The sequence below is a fragment of the Lutra lutra genome, chromosome 4 (genome assembly GCF_902655055.1).
Source record: "Lutra lutra chromosome 4, mLutLut1.2, whole genome shotgun sequence".
NCBI classification, from domain to species: domain Eukaryota; kingdom Metazoa; phylum Chordata; class Mammalia; order Carnivora; family Mustelidae; genus Lutra; species Lutra lutra.
Genome location: NC_062281.1, coordinates 94,102,539 through 94,121,389, shown reverse-complemented (window position 1 = coordinate 94,121,389; position 18,851 = coordinate 94,102,539). Strand labels below are relative to the sequence as shown.

At 38.8% G+C, this 18,851-nt stretch overlaps 1 protein-coding gene across 1 annotated transcript in view; it reads right to left on the bottom strand.

The window, feature by feature from the left end:
* The window catches only part of NOTCH2 (notch receptor 2), a 175,328-nt gene that overhangs the window by 115,572 nt on the left and 40,905 nt on the right, over positions 1-18,851 (bottom strand). Inside the window, exon 2 of the mRNA XM_047724773.1 lies at positions 18,349-18,430. Within this exon, the coding sequence (XP_047580729.1) occupies positions 18,349-18,430 (82 nt within the window). The remainder of the gene's footprint in view (positions 1-18,348; positions 18,431-18,851) is intronic.

The following is an 18,851-nucleotide window of genomic DNA, read 5'->3' as shown; positions in this document are numbered from 1 at the left end:
CTGGATAATTGAGGGTTTGGATATGTACTATATAATCAGAGGAAACAAGCAGTAAAGGACATGAGCTAATTTGGGCTAACCAAAGACTTGGCTAACAGATGCTTGCTTACTCTGGATCCCTGAAATGAACTAGATCAGGCCAATGATATGCTGGACAGAAGAGGTCAGAGGACAGGATACCTGAATTCTCAACTAGGAGAATGAACTATGCCATATATGACAAATGATCCTATTCTTAGTGTCTGTTTTTCCATCTTTCTCCTATCTTAACCCATTCTTTTTCTTGCCTCAAAGATTCTTGGATTCTGAATTCCCTTGTAAATGGTGTCCACAAGCTTACCTGGCTACTTCTGAAAGCAGCATAAAAATCAAGTCAAAATCAAAAAGTTCTAGGAGTAGGAGAGGTGACTGCTCCCAGTTGCCCTCCCTTCCTGTCTCCTATGGTCTTCCTCTTACCCCTCACACTAGACATTTTATCTTTAAGCATTCAAGCCAACATGTATTAAAGGAATGATTTTTTTAAAATCAGTTATCTATCACCATGAAACCAGATGAATCCACACACTGGTTTAGTAAAACCTCAGAAGAGAGCAACAAGTTGTAGAAAAGTTTTAAAACTATGTCATTAAGGGGGCGACTGGGTGGCTCAGTGGGTTAAAGCCTCTGCCTTCAGCTCAGGTCACAATCCCAGGGTCCTGGGATCGAGCCCCGCATCAGGCTCTCTGCTCAGCGGGGAGCCTGCTTCCCCCTCTCTCTCTGCCTGCCTCTCTGCCTACTTGTGATCTCTATCGAATAAATAAATAAAATCTTTAAAAAAAAAAACAAACTATGTCATTAGAACAAAATGATGAAGGTATTGGTAATGATTATTCCAGGAAACAATGGCACTTCTGGTCCCCTTAGTCTCTACTTCCATCCTTCTACTACCCATCTCCATCATATTCTCAGATTTATAAGCTAAGTTATCCACTAAAGACCGTCTGATTTTAATCTTCTGTCCTGTAGTAGTTGCTCCCTTGTCTGACTCTCCACAGTTTTTATCATCTGTGCTGACACATCGGGTAGTTACAGACCACTGTATTTTATACAAAATTTATGCCTCATCTCCCTAACAAGATGGCAAGATGTCAGAGGACATCTTGTTTTATATGAGAGAAACATGACATTCGTTAGCAGACACTCCCAAGGTATTTCAGACTCACAAATAAGTAAGTCAGAGAACACAAGCCTCTTGGGCCTTTGTGTCTATTCACAATACCTAGCATGGTGCTTAGTCAATGTAGCCAGCTCAACAAATACTAGATTGATGAAAATTAAACTTTTCTTTGAAGAGTGCTATGGACTGAATGTTTGCATCCCTTCCCCCCCAAATTCATATGATGAAACAATAATCCCTAATATAATGATAGTTGGAGATGGGGCCTTTGGAGGTAATTAGGTAGTAAAATCACGAGGTAGTGTCCTCGTAATGGGATTAGTGCCCATATAAGGAGAAGAGGGGACCACAGCTTTCTCTCCCTACTATGTGAAAATATATATAGTGAGAAGGTGTCCATCTCACCAGGAAGAAGGTCCTCACAGGGAACTGAATCTGCCAGTACCTTGATCTTAGATTTCTCAGGCTCCAGAACTATGAGAAATAAATACCTGTTGTTTAAGCCACCCAGTCTGTGGTAGTTTATTAGAGTAGCCTAAGCTGGTTAAGACAAAGAATAAGAATCCTACAGTGCTTCAGTCTATCTGACCTTCAGTGTTCGGGATACAGGATTATAGATAGAGCAAGTAAAGGAAAATGGCCTGAACCTACAGAGATTCATTACCCTAAAGCCACTATGCTACATAAGTCTGAATCAGGTTATTTTCTCATTAATATCTACGTTCTCCTCATACTTATGTGAAGAAAAAAATTGGATATGATGTTCTAGTTGGATGGGTTCACTGAGTAATACCGCCTGTCACTGAACTAATGCCCTTATTAATTAGTCTTTGCTTTGACTTTTCTTGCATAAAACTCCTTTTATAAAGATTTAAGTAATAGTTTGTTTAGGAGAGGACCATTTTAAACAGAAGATAACTGCATTAATAAGGGAAGCCTGAGGACAGCATATAAAAATCAGTAAGACATTTTTGAACATGGAGCATGAAGTGCCAGCAAAGATTATTGACAACAGATAAACAGAATATAGAAAACTTTGGGAAGCCCCAGATAAATTGTAATTTACCTTACATCAAAACATAAAGTAAAACAACTAAGACAAATACAAAAACAAAAAACTCACATAACACACACACAGAGAAAGAGAGAAAAGAGACTGTAGGGATGGAGGAGACACCAAATTTTATTCCTAGCTACAAAATTCCAAGCTATAGTACGTTTAGAAGAGCACTTAAAGAAAATCTCCTTTAACGTCCACACATTTATGTTAGCTTAATGAAAAAGAAAGCATTTGGAAATTTTTAGATAATTACATTTTTATCACATTCTGATATCCCCACTCCTCTGTATTCAATCTTGCTAGCCTTGATGAAAGATAGACAGTCAAAATTTAAAATGAAGTACTTAATTAAGCTACTCCAGATCCTGAAAGAAAAATATTTCTCATCCTGCTTAGTCACAAGAAAAAAAGGGAGAAAAGAATTCCTACATGAAATTAATGGTGCTGACATGCCACAATGGAACAATAAGAAAGAAACTTTACAGAGGATTACGGTTAACTTGAGGACTGTGTTGAAAGAAGCCTAGCTAAACTCACATCTATTCATGCCAGGTTTGCAGGCCAAAATTATTTGATTTAACTTATTGGCAATTATCCAAGAGAGGCAAAAGGATACAGGCAGAGTCTAAGAATCACCTTCTCCTACTTCTTTACCTAACACTTAAGTTTATAAAGGTTCAAACCTGAAAAATAAAGATTAATTGAAAAGAGTATAGGAATCCCATTGTTCTATATTATAAGAACCTGATAATCAAGACTTACTTTATAAAAAACTCCTCAGGGACACCTAATGTATTTGAATGTATTTGTTAAAGGATTTTTCAAACACATAGTGGTTAATAAGAATCACTTCAGAATGGTACTGTTAAAGTGTCCAGATCTCGTGTCCTAAATAAGGAAAGCCTCCTGGGACATATATCTGTACATCTGTTAACTCACTATGCAAATGTAAGGCACTATGTTTAACAATGTGTGACTTTTGACCTGGCAGCAAAATTTATCAGAAGTTGTTGAATTTGACCAGTCCAATTTCACAGCTGCATAAAATCTGTCTGGACTTGTTCATTTTCCATTAGGAAAAAGAAGAGAAAAGTTACAAGTTTTTTTTTTTTTTAATTTATTTATTTATTTGACAGACAGAGATCACACATAGGCAGAGAGGCAGGCAGAGAGAGAGAGGAAGCAGGCTCCCTGTGGAGCAGAGAGCCGGATGTGGGGCTCGATCCCAGGACCCTAGGATCATGACCTGAGCCGAAGGCAGAGGCTTTAACCCACTGAGCCACCCAGGCGCCCCTGAGAAGTTTCAAGTTTTTCCATTTAATTTTCTCTACCAAAGACCATTTTAATAGAGAGAATCCTCTCTCCCCACCTTCATTGCCTTCTTATATTTCATCTGCAATAATTGCACTGAGCTTTCACATCAAAGGCCACTTCTCAGAAATGCAGCATTACTGGCACAGGTACGCTCACAGAGCTACAAGCAGGTTCAATACTCAAATATTATGTCAGCTGCCCAGGTCTACCTAATGATATTGTCTCTGTTTAAAATCAGAAACTATGTAGAGTTATAATCACATCCCTGACCTAAAGAGTCACTTCAAGTTTTTTAAATGTCCCATATTTCCTTTTCAGAAAGTCATGTTTGAATTACCCATTTTAAAACAGATCGTTTTTGGAAAGCCTGGGTGGTTCAGTCAGTTAAGTGTCAGATCATGATCCCAGAATCCTGGGATCAAGTCCCACATCGGGCTCCCTGCTTGATAGGGAGTCTGCTACTCCCTCTGCCTGCCTCTCTCCCTACTTGCGCACTTGCTCGCTCTCTCCCTGACAAATAAATAAATAAATACTTAAAAAAAATAATAAAATGAAATAGGTAATTTTGCCCCATTTTACTGATAGGCAAACTGAGACTCAGACTGACAGCCCATTTTCCCAGAGTGTGTGTCAGGTCAGCTACTTAAAAGATATGTGATCATATAGACCAATATTCCTAATGAGCACAGATGCAAAAATTCTCAACAAAATACTAGGAAACCAAATCTAACAATACATTAAAAAAATCATTTACCATATCCAACTGGGATTTTTTTCCTTGGTTGCAAGGGTGGGTCAATATCTGCAAATCAATCAATGTGATACATCATATCAATAAGAGAAAGGGTAAGAACCATATGATCATTTCAATAGATGCACAAAAAGCACCTGACAAAGTACGACCTCCATTCATGATAAAAGCCCTCAACAAAGTAGGTTTAGAAGGAACATACCTCAATATAATAAAGGCCATATATGAAAAATCCACAGCTGACATCATCCTTAAAGGGGAAAAACTGAGAACATTTCCTCTAAGGTCAGGAACAAGACAAGGGTGTCAACTCTCACTACTGTTATTCAACATAGTACTGGAAGTCCTAGCCACAGCAATCAGACAACACAAGGAGATAAAAGACATCCAAATCAATAAGGAAGAAGTAAAACTTTCATTATCTGCAGATGACATGATACTATATATATAGAAAACCTGAAAGACTCCACCAAAAAACTGCTAGAACTGATAAATTCAGTAAAGTCACAGGATATTAAATCAATGTATAGAAATCTGTTGATTTCAAATACCAATAATGAGCAGAAAGAGAAATTAAGAAAACAATCCCATTTACAATTGCACCAAATATAATAAAATACTTGGGAATAAACCATACCAAAGAAGTGAAAGATCTCTACTCTAAAAACTATAAAACACTGATTTAAGAAACTGAAGATGACACAAAGAAATGGAAAGCCATTCTATGCTCATGGATTGGAAAAACAAATATTGTTAAAATGTCTATACTACCCAAAGCAAGCTATACATTTAATCCAATTCTCCTGGAATCGAGCCCGTCAGGCTCCCTGCTCAGCAGGGAATCTGCTTCTCCCTCTCCCTGCTTATGCTCTCTCTCACAAATAAAATAAAATAAAATAGAAAAAAGAAAAACAAAACTGGAGGCATCACAATTTCAGACTTCAAGTTATATTACAAAGTTATATTACTGATTTGAGTAATCAAAACAGTATGGTACTGGCACAAAAATAGACACATAGATCAACGGGGGAGAACAGAAAGCCCAGAAATGAACCCATGACTATATGGTCAATTAATCTTTGACCAAAAAAAAGAACATCCAATGGGAAAAAGACAGTCTCTTCAACAAATGGTGCTGGGAAAACTGGACAGTAACATGCAAAAGAAACTGGACCACTTTCTTACCATACTCAAAAGTAAATTTAAAATGTACTAAAAATTTAAATGTGAGACTTGAAACTATAAAAATCCTAGAAGAGAACACAGGGAGTAACCTCTTTGACACTGGACATCAGTCATATGCACATTTTTTCTAGATATGTCTCCCAAGACAAGAGAAACAAAAGCAAAAATAAATACTGGGACTTGTATCAAATAAAAATCTTCTGCACACAGAAGAAAAAAAATCAACAAAGCTAAAAGCAAGCTACAAAATGGGAGAAGATGTTTGCAAATGACATATTCAAAAAGCTTAGTATCCAAAATATATAAAGAACTTATAAAACTCAACACCTGGGGTGCCTGGGTGGCTCAATTGATTGGCCAGCTGCCTTCAGTTCAGATCATGATCCCAGGGTCCTGGAATCAAGCCCTGCGTCGGCCTCACTGCTCAGCAGAGACCCTGCTTCTCCCTCTCCCTCTGCCTGCTGCTCTGTCTCTTGTGCTCTCTGTCAAATAAATAAATAAAATCTTTAAAAAAAAAAAAAAGTCCGGGGGAGGAGTCAAGATGGCGGAGAAGTAGCAGGCTGAGACTACTTCGGGTAGCGGGAGATCAGCTAAATAGCTTATCTAAAGATTGCAAACACCTACAAATCCAACGGGAGATTGAAGAGAAGAAGAACAGCAATTCCAGAAACAGAAAATCAACCACTTTCTGCAAGGTAGGACTGGCGGAGAAGTGAATCCAAAGCGACGGGAAGATAGACCGCGGGGGGAGGGGCCGGCTCCCGGCGAGCGGCGGAGCAACGGAGCAAAATCAGGACTTTTAAAAGTCTGTTCCGCTGAGGGACATCCCTCCAGAGGCTTAACTGGGGTGAAGCCCAGGCCAGGTAAGCGCGGCCTCAGGTCCCGCAGGGTCGCAGAAGGATCGGGGGTATCTCAGTGTCAAAGAGCTTACCAGTATTAGAACGGGGAAGCCGGCTGCAGAGACAGAGCCGAGGAGTGACTCTCAGCTCAGGGTTGCCTTGAACCGGTCGCAGGCTCGGTCAGCTCGGAGCGCGGCCGGAGGCCAGGGTGACGGGAGTCATTTGGCCCTGTTCTCTGAGGGCGCACTGAGGAGTGGGGCCCCGGGCTCTCGGCTCCTCCGAGCCGGAGACCGGGAGGCCGCCATCTTTATTCCCGTCCTCCGGACACTACGGAAAGCGCTCAGGGAACAAAAGCTCCCGAAAGCGAACCCGAGCGGATGACTCAGCGCGGCCCCGGGTAAGGGCGGTGCAACTCCGCCTGGGGCAAAGACGCTTGAGAATCACTACAACGGGCCCCTCCCCCAGAAGATCTACGGGAAACCCAGCCAGGACCAAGTTCACCTACCAAGGAGAGCGGCGGAATTCCAGAGGAGAAGAAAGCAAAGCATGGAACTCATGGCTTTCTCCCCATGATTTTTTAGCCTTGCAGTTAATTTAATTTTTTTTTCTTTTTCAATTTTTTTTTCTTTTTCTCTTCTTCTGCTAAATTTTTTTTAACTTTTACCATTTTCTTTTTTTTAACGTTTTTTAAATAGTTTATCTAATATATATATATATTTTTTCCTCTTTTTATATTTTTTTCTTAATCGGCTTTCTTTTTTTTTAATAGTTTTTTTTTTTTTCTTTCTTTCTGAACCCCTTTTTATCCCCTTTCTCCCCCCTCACAATTCAGGATCTCTTCTGATTTGGCTAAAGCATATTTTCCTGGGGTTGTTGCCACCCTTTTAGTATTTTACTTGCTCCTTCATAAACTCTTATCTGGACAAAATGACAAGGCGGAAAAATTCACAACAAAAAAAAGAACAAGAGGCAATACCAAAGGCTAGGGACCTAATCAATACAGACATTGGTAATATGTCAGATATAGAGTTCAGAATGATGATTCTCAAGGTTCTAGCCGGGCTTGAAAAAGGCATGGAAGATATTAAAGCAACCCTCTCAGGAGATATAAAAGCCCTTTCTGGAGAAATAAAAGAACTAAAATCTAACCAAGTTGAAATCAAAAAAGCTATTAATGAGGTGCAATCAAAAATAGAGGCTCTCACTGCTAGGATAAATGAGGCAGAAGAAAGAATTAGCGATATAGAAGACCAAATGACAGAGAATAAAGAAGCTGAGCAAAAGAGGGACAAACAGCTACTGGACCACGAGGGGAGAATTCGAGAGATAAGTGACACCATAAGACGAAACAACATTAGAATAATTGGGATTCCAGAAGAAGAGGAAAGAGAGAGGGGAGCAGAAGGTATGTTGGAGAGAATTATTGGAGAGAATTTCCCCAATATGGCAAAGGGAACAAGCATCAAAATCCAGGAGGTTCAGAGAACCCCCCTCAAAATCAATAAGAATAGGTCTACACCCCGTCACCTAATAGTAAAATTGACAAGTCTTAGTGACAAAGAAAAGATCCTGAAAGCAGCCCGGGAAAAGAAGTCTGTAACGTACAATGGTAAAAATATTAGATTGGCAGCAGACTTATCCACAGAGACCTGGCAGGCCAGAAAGAGCTGGCATGATATATTCAGAGTACTAAATGAGAAAAACATGCAGCCAAGAATACTATATCCAGCTAGGCTATCATTGAAAATAGACAGAGAGATTAAAAGCTTCCAGGACAAACAAAAACTGAAAGAATTTGCAAATACCAAACCAGCTCTACAGGAAATATTGAAAGGGGTCCTTTAAGCAAAGAGAGACCCTCAAAGTAGTAGATCAGAAAGAAACAGAGACAATATACAATAACAGTCACCTTACAGGCAATACAATGGCACAAAATTCATATCTCTCAATACTTACCCTGAATGTTAATGGGCTAAATGCCCCAATCAAAAGACACAGGGAATCAGAATGGATAAAAAAACAAAAACCATCTATATGTTGCCTACAAGAAACTCATCTTACACCCGAAGACACCTCCAGGTTTAAAGTGAGGGGGTGGAAGAGAATTTACCATGCTAATGGACATCAGAAGAAAGCAGGAGTGGCAATCCTTATATCAGATCAATTAGATTTTAAGCCAAAGATTATAATAAGAGATGAGGAAGGACACTATATCATACTCAAAGGAACTGTCCAACAAGAAGATCTAATAATTTTAAATATCTATGCCCCTAACGTGGGAGCAGCCAACTATATAAACCAATTAATAACAAAATCAAAGAAACACATCGACAAGAATACAATAATAGTAGGGGATTTTAACACTCCCCTCACTGAAATGGACAGATCATCCAAGCAAAAGATCAACAAGGAAATCAAGGCCTTAAATGACACACTGGACCAGATGGACATCACAGATATATTCAGAACATTTCATCCCAAAGCAACAGAATACACATTCTTCTCTAGTGCACATGGAACGTTCTCCAGAATAGATCACATTCTTGGTCCTAAATCAAGCCTCAACCGGTATCAAAAGATTGGGATCATTCCCTGCATATTTTCAGACCACAATGCTCTAAAGCTAGAACTCAATAACAAGAGGAAATTTGGAAAGAACCCAAATACATGGAGACTAAACAGCATCCTTCTAAAGAATGAATGGGTCAACCAGGAAATCAAAGAAGAATTGAAAATATTTATGGAAACAAATGATAATGAAAACACAACAGTTCAGAATCTGTGGGACACAACAAAGGCAGTCCTGAGAGGAAAATATATAGCGGTACAAGCCTTTCTCAAGAAACAAGAAAGGTCTCAGGTACACAACCTAACCCTACACCTAAAGGAGCTGGAGAAAGAACAAGAAAGAAACCCTAAACCCAGCAGGAGAAGAGAAATCATAAAGATCAGAGCAGAAATCAATGAAATAGAAACCAAAAAAACAATAGAACAAATCAACGAAACTAGGAGCTGGTTCTTTGAAAGAATTAATAACATTGATAAACCCCTGGCCAGACTTATCAAAAAGAAAAGAGAAAGGACCCAAATAAATAAAATCATGAATGAAAGAGGAGAGATCACAACGAACACCAAAGAAATACAGACAATTATAAGAACATACTATGAGCAACTCTACGCCAACAAATTTGACAATCTGGAAGAAATGGATGCATTCCTAGAGACATATAAACTACCACAACTGAACCAGGAAGAAATAGAAAGCCTGAACAGACCCATAACCAGTAAGGAGATTGAAACAGTCATCAAAAATCTCCAAACAAACAAAAGCCCAGGGCCAGACGGCTTCCCGGGGGAATTCTACCAAACATTTAAAGAAGAACTAATTCCTATTCTCCTGAAACTGTTCCAAAAAATAGCAATAGAAGGAAAACTTCCAAACTCATTTTATGAGGCCAGCATCACCTTGATCCCAAAACCAGACAAGGATCCCAACAAAAAAGAGAACTACAGACCAATATCCTTGATGAACACAGATGCAAAAATTCTCGCCAAAATACTAGCCAATAGGATTCAACAGTACGTTAAAAGGATTATTCACCACGACCAAGTGGGATTTATTCCAGGGCTGCAAGGTTGGTTCAACATCCGCAAATCAATCAATGTGATACAACACATTAATAAAAGAAAGAACAAGAACCATATGATACTCTCCATAGATGCTGAAAAAGCATTTGACAAAGTACAGCATCCCTTCCTGATCAAAACTCTTCAAAGTGTAGGGATAGACGGCACATACCTCAATATTATCAAAGCCATCTATGAAAAACCCACCGCAAATATCATTCTCAATGGAGAAAAACTGAAAGCTTTTCCGCTAAGGTCAGGAACACGGCAGGGATGTCCGTTATCACCACTGCTATTCAACATAGTACTAGAAGTCCTAGCTTCAGCAATCAGACAACAAAAGGAAATTAAAGGCATCCAAATCGGCAAAGAAGAAGTCAAACTATCACTCTTCGCAGATGATATGATACTCTATGTGGAAAACCCAAAAGACTCCACTCCAAAACTGCTAGAACTTGTACAGGAATTCAGTAAAGTGTCAGGATATAAAATCAATGCACAGAAATCAGTTGCACTTCTCTACACCAACAACAAGACAGAAGAAAGAGAAATTAAGGAGTCCATCCCATTTACAATTGCACCCAAAACTATAAGATACCTAGGAATAAACCTAACCAAAGAGACTAAGAATCTATACTCAGAAAACTATAAAGTACTCATGAAAGAAATTGAGGAAGACACAAAGAAATGGAAAAATGTTCCATGCTCCTGGATTGGAAGAATAAATATTGTGAAAATGTCTATGCTACCTAAAGCAATCTACACATTTAATGCAATTCCTATCAAAGTACCATCCTTTTTTTTCAAAGAAATGGAACAAATAATCCTAAAATTTATATGGAACCAGAAAAGACCTCGAATAGCCAAAGGAATATTGAAAAAGAAAGCCAAAGTTGGTGGCATCACAATTCCGGACTTCAAGCTCTATTACAAAGCTGTCATCATCAAGACAGCATGGTACTGGCACAAAAACAGACACATAGATCAATGGAACAGAATAGAGAGCCCAGAAATGGACCCTCAACTCTATGGTCAACTCATCTTCGACAAAGCAGGAAAGAATGTCCAATGGAACAAAGACAGCCTCTTCAATAAATGGTGTTGGGAAAATTGGACAGCCACATGCAGAAAAATGAAATTGGATCATTTCCTTACACCACACACGAAAATAGACTCAAAATGGATAAAGGATCTCAATGTGAGAAAGGAATCCATCAAAATCCTCGAGGAAAACACAGGCAGCAACCTCTTCGACGTCAGCCGCAGCAACATCTTCCTAGGAACATCACCAAAGGCAAGGGAAGCAAGGGCAAAAATGAACTTTTGGGATTTTATCAAGATCAAAAGCTTTTGCACAGCAAAGGAAACAGTGAACAAAACCAAAAGACAACTGACAGAATGGGAGAAGATATTTGCAAACGACATATCAGATAAAGGGCTAGTGTCCAAAATCTATAAAGAACTTAGCAAACTCAACACCCAAAGAACAAATAATCCAATCAAGAAATGGGCAGAGGACGTGAACAGACATTTCTGCAAAGAAGACATCCAGATGGCCAACAGACACATGAAAAAGTGCTCCATATCACTCGGCATCAGGGAAATACAAATCAAAACCACCATGAGATATCACCTCACACCAGTCAGAATGGCTAAAATTAACAAGTCAGGAAATGACAGATGCTGGCGAGGATGCGGAGAAAGGGGAACCCTCCTACACTGTTGGTGGGAATGCAAGCTGGTGCAACCACTCTGGAAAACAGCATGGAGGTTCCTCAAAATGTTGAAAATAGAACTACCCTATGACCCTGCAATTGCACTGCTGGGTATTTACCCTAAAGATACAAACATAGTGATCCGAAGGGGCACATGCACCCGAATGTTTATAGCAGCAATGTCTACAATAGCCAAACTATGGAAAGAACCTAGATGTCCATCAACAGACGAATGGATAAAGAAGATGTGGTATATATACACAATGGAATACTATGCAGCCATCAAAAGAAATGAAATCTTGCCATTTGCGACGACGTGGATGGAACTAGAGGGTATCATGCTTAGCGAAATAAGTCAATCGGAGAAAGACAACTATCATATGATCTCCTTGATATGAGGGAGAGGAGATGCAACATGGGGGGTCGAGGGGGTAGGAGAAGAGTAAATGAAACAAGATGGGATTGGGAGGGAGACAAACCATAAGTGACTCTTAATCTCACAAAACAAACTGAGGGTTGATGGGGGGAGGGGGTTGGGAGAGGGGTGGGGTTATGGATATCGGGGAGGGTATGTGCTATGGTGAGTGTTGTGAAGTGTGTAAACCTGGCGATTCGCAGACCTGTACCCCTGGGGATAAAAATATATGTTTATAAAGCTGTAAAAAAAAAAAAAAAAAAAAAGAAAGAAAGGATGAATCCCCAAGTTTTGTAGCAACATGGACGGGACTGGAAGAGATTATGCTGAGTGAAATAAGTCAAGCAGAGAGAGTCAATTATCATATGGTTTCACTTATTTGTGGAGCATAACAAATAGCATGGAGGACAAGGGGAGATGGAGAGGAGAAGGGAGTTGAGGGAAATTGGAAGGGGAGGTGAACCATGAGAGACTATGGACTCTGAAAAACGATCTGAGAATTTTGAAGGGGTGGGGGGTGGGAGGTTGGGGGCACCAGGTGGTGGGTATTGTAGAGGGCACGGATTGCATGGAGCACTGGGTGTGGTGCAAAAATAATGAATACTGTTATGCTGAAAAAAATAAAAAAAATTAAAAAAAAAAAAAAAGTCCAAGTGAATGAATCGATAATTATTTTATGACTTCCCAGAGTGTGAAATAATGTGATAACACTATCAATTATTTGCAACTACTACCACAGACTTCAGTTATCTGTTATATGTGGTATACATAAAGAGCATAAAATAATTTCTGAATTAATAGCTTCTTAAGTATCACATTAAAAAAAAAGATTACTCTGTGAAAGCTATTTAGTGAGTAGAAGACAGTATTCTTCATTTTATGGTAAAGATAAAAGAACTATGGGAAAGTGGCCAGGCTTCTGCTAGCATCTCCCAGAAAAACTCTATATACGATGTTCTGCTGAATAGGGCACGCTACTCGAAGGACTCTTCTTGGGGGAACCAGTTTCAGCACAGAAGAAGAGAAAGTGATTCAACAGCTGACATTTTTCCCAATGTACCTCTTTGATCTGATATTTTCCCGAACAGCACTGAATGCACTAACAAGTTGAGTAAAAGGGAAGATGCTGAGTCAGCCATGACTTTTGAAAATGCCTTTCTAGGAGAGTACCACAACAACACATATATTGATAGAGCCTCCTCTATTCTAAGCTCTGGAAGATTCCAAGTGTCTCTATTCTCTCCTGACTATATAGAAACTTTGTCCAAGAGGACAAAGAAGGCAATAGCTCTAGTTTTCTTGAAAGGATTTAGGAGGCCTGGACCACCATTATTACCCCTAATCCTGGCAAGGAAAGTTTAGTTGTTAATGTTTACTATTTCTTACAGTTAGTAGACAAATTTTAGGTTAATTGTGAAACAAAGTTATACTTTATAACATTTTATATTTATAATGATTTACTTTGTTTACTCTGATAATGTAAAGTAAAAATAATTTATTTTGATAGTGATTACTTTAAAACGTAGTTTCTATTTAGATACTTTGGCAAAAAATAGAGATTCTCAAACGCAATCACCCATTCACAGGAACCTAAGTAACTCATGGTGACTTTCCAGTGTTCAATAAACACTGTGCTAGTTACCTAAGCAGCATGTAGAATTTTTTGAAAGAGTCCTTTATAATGATAACCTTTATCATTAAAAATAATGGCAGAGTAATTAGATCAACTCTCTTGCTTACAATAATTAGACACTGTGGACAAAGATTAAAGGTACCAAAGAGTAATCAAACCAGGCAGAATCTGGGATATGAGCCTCAAAAAAAGAAAACCAAACCATATGAAATGTACATTTACATAGTTTTTTCCCTGAAGGTAGTCCTTGGTCCATGCAGCACTGAGGAACAGAATACAAGCAGAAAATGGGAGTCTTACTGAGCTGAGGAATCAAAGTATCTGGAACTGTCAAAGCAGCTAGAATTTGGAGGAGGAGAAATCCCCCTGGAAAAAACAGAGCCACAGAGCAGGTAGCTCTAAAATATGTATATGACTCCACTAAAATCCTTAAATGATTCCTGGCTGTGCATGAACAAGGTATTTAGGAACCCAAAGGAAAGCAAGAGTTGGAAGTGGAAGGCTGAAAAACTGAGCATGGTTCTGGGGAGTTAGAAGTTTGAATTCAAGTCCTACTAAATTAGAAGGGTTTGGGGAACACAAGGCTTGACAAGCACCTCACAATTCCCACTGATCCCCCAAGGGGTCATACCTTGAGAGTAAGGACCACATCCCAGGACTAAGACTTAAATACTGTCAAACTAAAGGCAAAACAGACCGGCCAGAGAAAAGCCTAAAATCAAGCCTTCATAGGATCAAGGTGATCTTCCAGTTATGTAACGGGCTGTTAGAACAAAACTCACCATTCTTTAGCAGAAGGTAAACACTAAAATGCATCACTCACAATGTCCAGTAAATAACAAAAACTACCATAAATGAGAAGTAAAGGGAAACTATAACCAGAGTCAACAGAAAGAGCTGTTAATACAAACATACCCAAAGACAACCCAGATGTTAAGAACTGACAGATAGGACTTCACATAACTATGATAAACATGTCCTTAAAAATGCATATATTGTGAACTTTACAAATCAAAAACTTACCCTCCCCCAACATTCTAGTGAACTTGAGTTACCCATGATTTTCAATCAAACCGGGATTTGGAATGGTTTATCTTTGAAAGCCTGAGACAAACAATTTTAAAGTGATTAATGACAGCCAAACTTAATTATATATTTACACCTCCCAGAAGGACAAGGGAGGGAATAAAATGTCTTATCTCTCTGTAGTGAGAGGGCTTTATTAAGATCTGACAACAACTATTTAGGAGCAATAACTGAGTTTTATGCAAGATTATACAGGTTCTCCTTGTCTGGCATCCCAATCTAATCACAGACTTATAGAATACTTAGGCTCCTAACAGTTAGAAAAAACAGCTGAGCTATATACAAAACTAACCTTTTAAAGTACTTATCCTCATCTGTCAATGTGATCTTATCAAGGATTTCTATAATTTCTATAAACAACTATTATATTTTAGCTAAATCAGTAGCATTATGCTCTTTAAACAGATAGTCAGATACCTTCTACTCTAAAACATTTTCCATTAATTCTTGCCTTCCCACCCCCTATAAAAAAGAATTTGGCTTCAACTTTCTTTTCCTAATCCACTAAGCAATCTCATGAACAAAAAGATAATCATATGCCCTGCATGTCTAATGTAATTTTTATAGAACTTATGTTCTAATATCCATTTACCATTAAAATAATATAAAAATATATAAAAATAATATTTACTGAACAAGCTGGATTACCTTCTTTCCCTAAGGAAAAAAGCAAAGTTGGTGAAGATACACTGAAAGTTCTGCTAAGCAGATGTTATTTTTGCTTAAAATTTTGCTCAATATCCTATGGCATTGTCAGGATGACTGAGTTGGCCTCCTTGATATTGTTCGTGCTTTTCCTGTATCCACTTTATGTTGACACTAATGTTGCTTTTACCAATGTAGAGAAATATTCTCTTTTTACAAGTTTTATTGCTCATATTGGTCTCCCAAAAGGACAGTCTGGCCCATTTTTTTTTTCCTTACTCTTCCTTCTCAGAGGCTTGTTTCCCTCACACAGGGCTGGAGGACATCTGAAGGACTCACCCAGAACTATATCCATAAGCAACCTATCCCATCAACAATAACAAGCATCCACAGACAGATTTTGGGCAGCTCCATTTTTGTAAACCATAAAGTGTGTTCCCTGTTCCCTACCAGTGCTTCTTCCAGAGACCGGGGTAACCCTGTCTCTCTCACTTTGGAGAATTTGAGACCAATGGCCCACAAAACTCCTTTTGCCCAAAAGTGACCCTTAGTGTCCTCTCCTGGTAAAATGCTCAGAGACTAGTCTCTCTTCCTACAGCAGACCACAAATACATAGGCCAACACTTAGAACCTATTTCAAATTCCCCTACAGAAGTCACCACATTGAATTATGTTCAGATAGAACTAAAGTACCTCTCCGTATAGTACCACCATACTAAAGGCTGTGTGAAGCAAATAAAATTCTCAGAGGAGAGGTCAGTATCTTCTTATTTAAGACACAGATTAAAAGAACATATGAATGATGAACTCTATTGAGCACCTTTTGGTTCAAGAAACACACTGTTAAGCTCTAGCTACATATCATCATGTCCTATATACAAAAATATATAGGCCAAGGACCTCGAAATCCAGTAGGAGAAACAAATACATCCACAAATGATCATAATTTAATGGGTTAACTACCACAAGAGAGCTGGATAGCAGAATAAAACAAGTAACTATGACATTGGGTGCCAAAAAGGGACTGAAGACTTTGGTAGCAAGTTCTAAGGCATTAAAATAAAAGTTCCTCCCCTTTATTATCTCCAACTGTATTACCATTCTGAAAGAAGACGATATCACATTTTTGTTTTTTGTTTTCCAGCTAGAAAAACTATGTGAGCAGCTCATTATCAGTTAAAAAATAAAAAAATTTTTTTCATTCCCAGTATTACCTTTATTCCAATGCAAGCAACGTATGGTTAAACTTTACCGTCATCTGGAGTGCCTGGGTTGCTCAGGGTCCTGGGATCGAGTCCCACATTGTGTCCCCTGTGTCCATTGCCTCCCCCGTGTCCCCATGTCAAGCTCCCTGCTCCTGCTTCTCCCTTTGCCTCTGCCTGCTGCTCCCTCTGCTCATGCTCTCTCATTCTCTCTCTCAGATAAATAAATAAAATCTTAAATTAAAAAAACAACTTTACTGTCATCATAGTTTAAAATATTGTCACTCTGCTCAAGAGCATCTTCCTTCACTTATAAAAATCCTCACCGATGGCATTAAGGAACTTAGATCCTGGGATGCCTGGGTGGCTCAGTCGGTTAAGCATCTGCCTTCAGGTCAGGTCATGATCTCAGGGTCCTGCTCAGTGGGGAATCTGTTTCTCCATCTGCCTGCTGCTCCCCCTGCTAGTGCGCACTCATACACTCTCTCTCCCCGCCCCGCTCTCACAAATAAATAAATAAATCTTTTTAAAAAAAAAAAAAAAAAAAAAGAAAGAAAGGGAACTTAGATCCTGGTGTCAAAATGGACTTGACTGGAACCAATGTCATATTATATTTATGTTATTCAATTAAATACCCAGAAAAGAAATTAAAACATGTTGGATAAACTCATTTAAAATGCTTACCAAGCAAGTATTGCTACTGAAGCAGAGGACAAGTGTACCCCATGCAAGTGTTAAAGAAAAGTTACATTATCAATCTTATTTCACATGATCTAAATACAATGAATACATGTTCCTGTCAAAAATTTTCAACTGAAGGATGGCTGAGTGGCTCAGTCGGTTAAGTGTCTGGATTTGTCTCAGGTCATGATCCCAGCATCCTGGGATCCAGTCCTGCATTGGGCTCCCTGCTCAACAGGGAGACTGCTTCTCCCTCTACTTGCTGCTCCTTCTGCTTGTGCACTGGCACTCTCCATCTGACAAATAAAGAAATGAAATCTCTAAAAAAATAAAATTTCAATTGAGCCAGAGCCAGAAGGAAAAAAAATACAGTCTGTAGGACACAAAGAGGAGCTATTTATGAGATAATCTCACAGGCCTCCTCAAAGAAACAAAAAGTATAGCTAAACTAGGTGTGGGAGAAAAAGAAAAACTGCTCTTGAGAACCAGCCTCTACTACCTGGTCCTGTTCCATACCGTTATTCTTGTAAGCCCATAAAATGACCTTCACCACAGTACCTGCTCCCCATCCCATCCCTACTGGTGCATACACATCTATCTAACGGTCTCTTTCTAGGAGCTGGACTTTTTTACACCAGAAAAATAGTTTCATGTTGTAATACTCACTTACACTAGGCAGAATTAAAGTTAGTATCTATTGTGGTTTGACTTAAAAACAAGATCATAACTAACATGTTGAGGAGTGATCCTAAGAATGTATTCAATATACATTAACTAGCCACTCACTGAAAAGTCTTTTTCATAATGAAAAAGATAGTGATAAGATAGGAAGAAGTTCTTGTTAACCATTTATCTGACATCTACATCGTTCCATCCTCATCCTCCACAAAGACTACATCAGAAAAGTAAGAGAACCAGTAACATTTCACAGAAGTACTGAAAATAGAATTAGTAGAACCAAATCTTGTCCAGGGTTATTCTGAGGAAAAATAAAATATATAAAAAGGAAAGAAAAAACAAGAGAGAGAGAAAAACTTACTTGCAATATCCTGTGCCATTGTGGTAGGTAACACACACTCCTTCATTTACACAGGGCTCATAGCCATCCCGACACTGCAATGCTAAAAATAAAAACAAATGCACATTAGAAATAAGTCCTAATCATAACCCTCAAACAGCAAAGAAATGTTACCCAATCCAGGTCAATATTCGTTCCCATATCCAACCTGATCTGGGTCTCCCTTTAGAGCTTTCATCAGGTTTTTTGTTTGTTTCTTTTGTTTTGTATTTGTCCTTTGGCTCCTGGGGCCATAGAAGCATGGAAGTTCATCCTAGGAGTCTCTGCCTACAATAACTACTTTACAGTATTGAATGATGCTCTTAATTCTCTGTGCCTCTATCTTCCCAGCTGTTGCATCCCTATCTCCCAATGATACTAAAGAAAAGTAAAGCTCTTAACATCCATGACATGCACAAGCGTCTTGAAATTTGAATACTTCAGATAAGCAATATAAGGATTCATCAATGAATATTTAGGAAGAC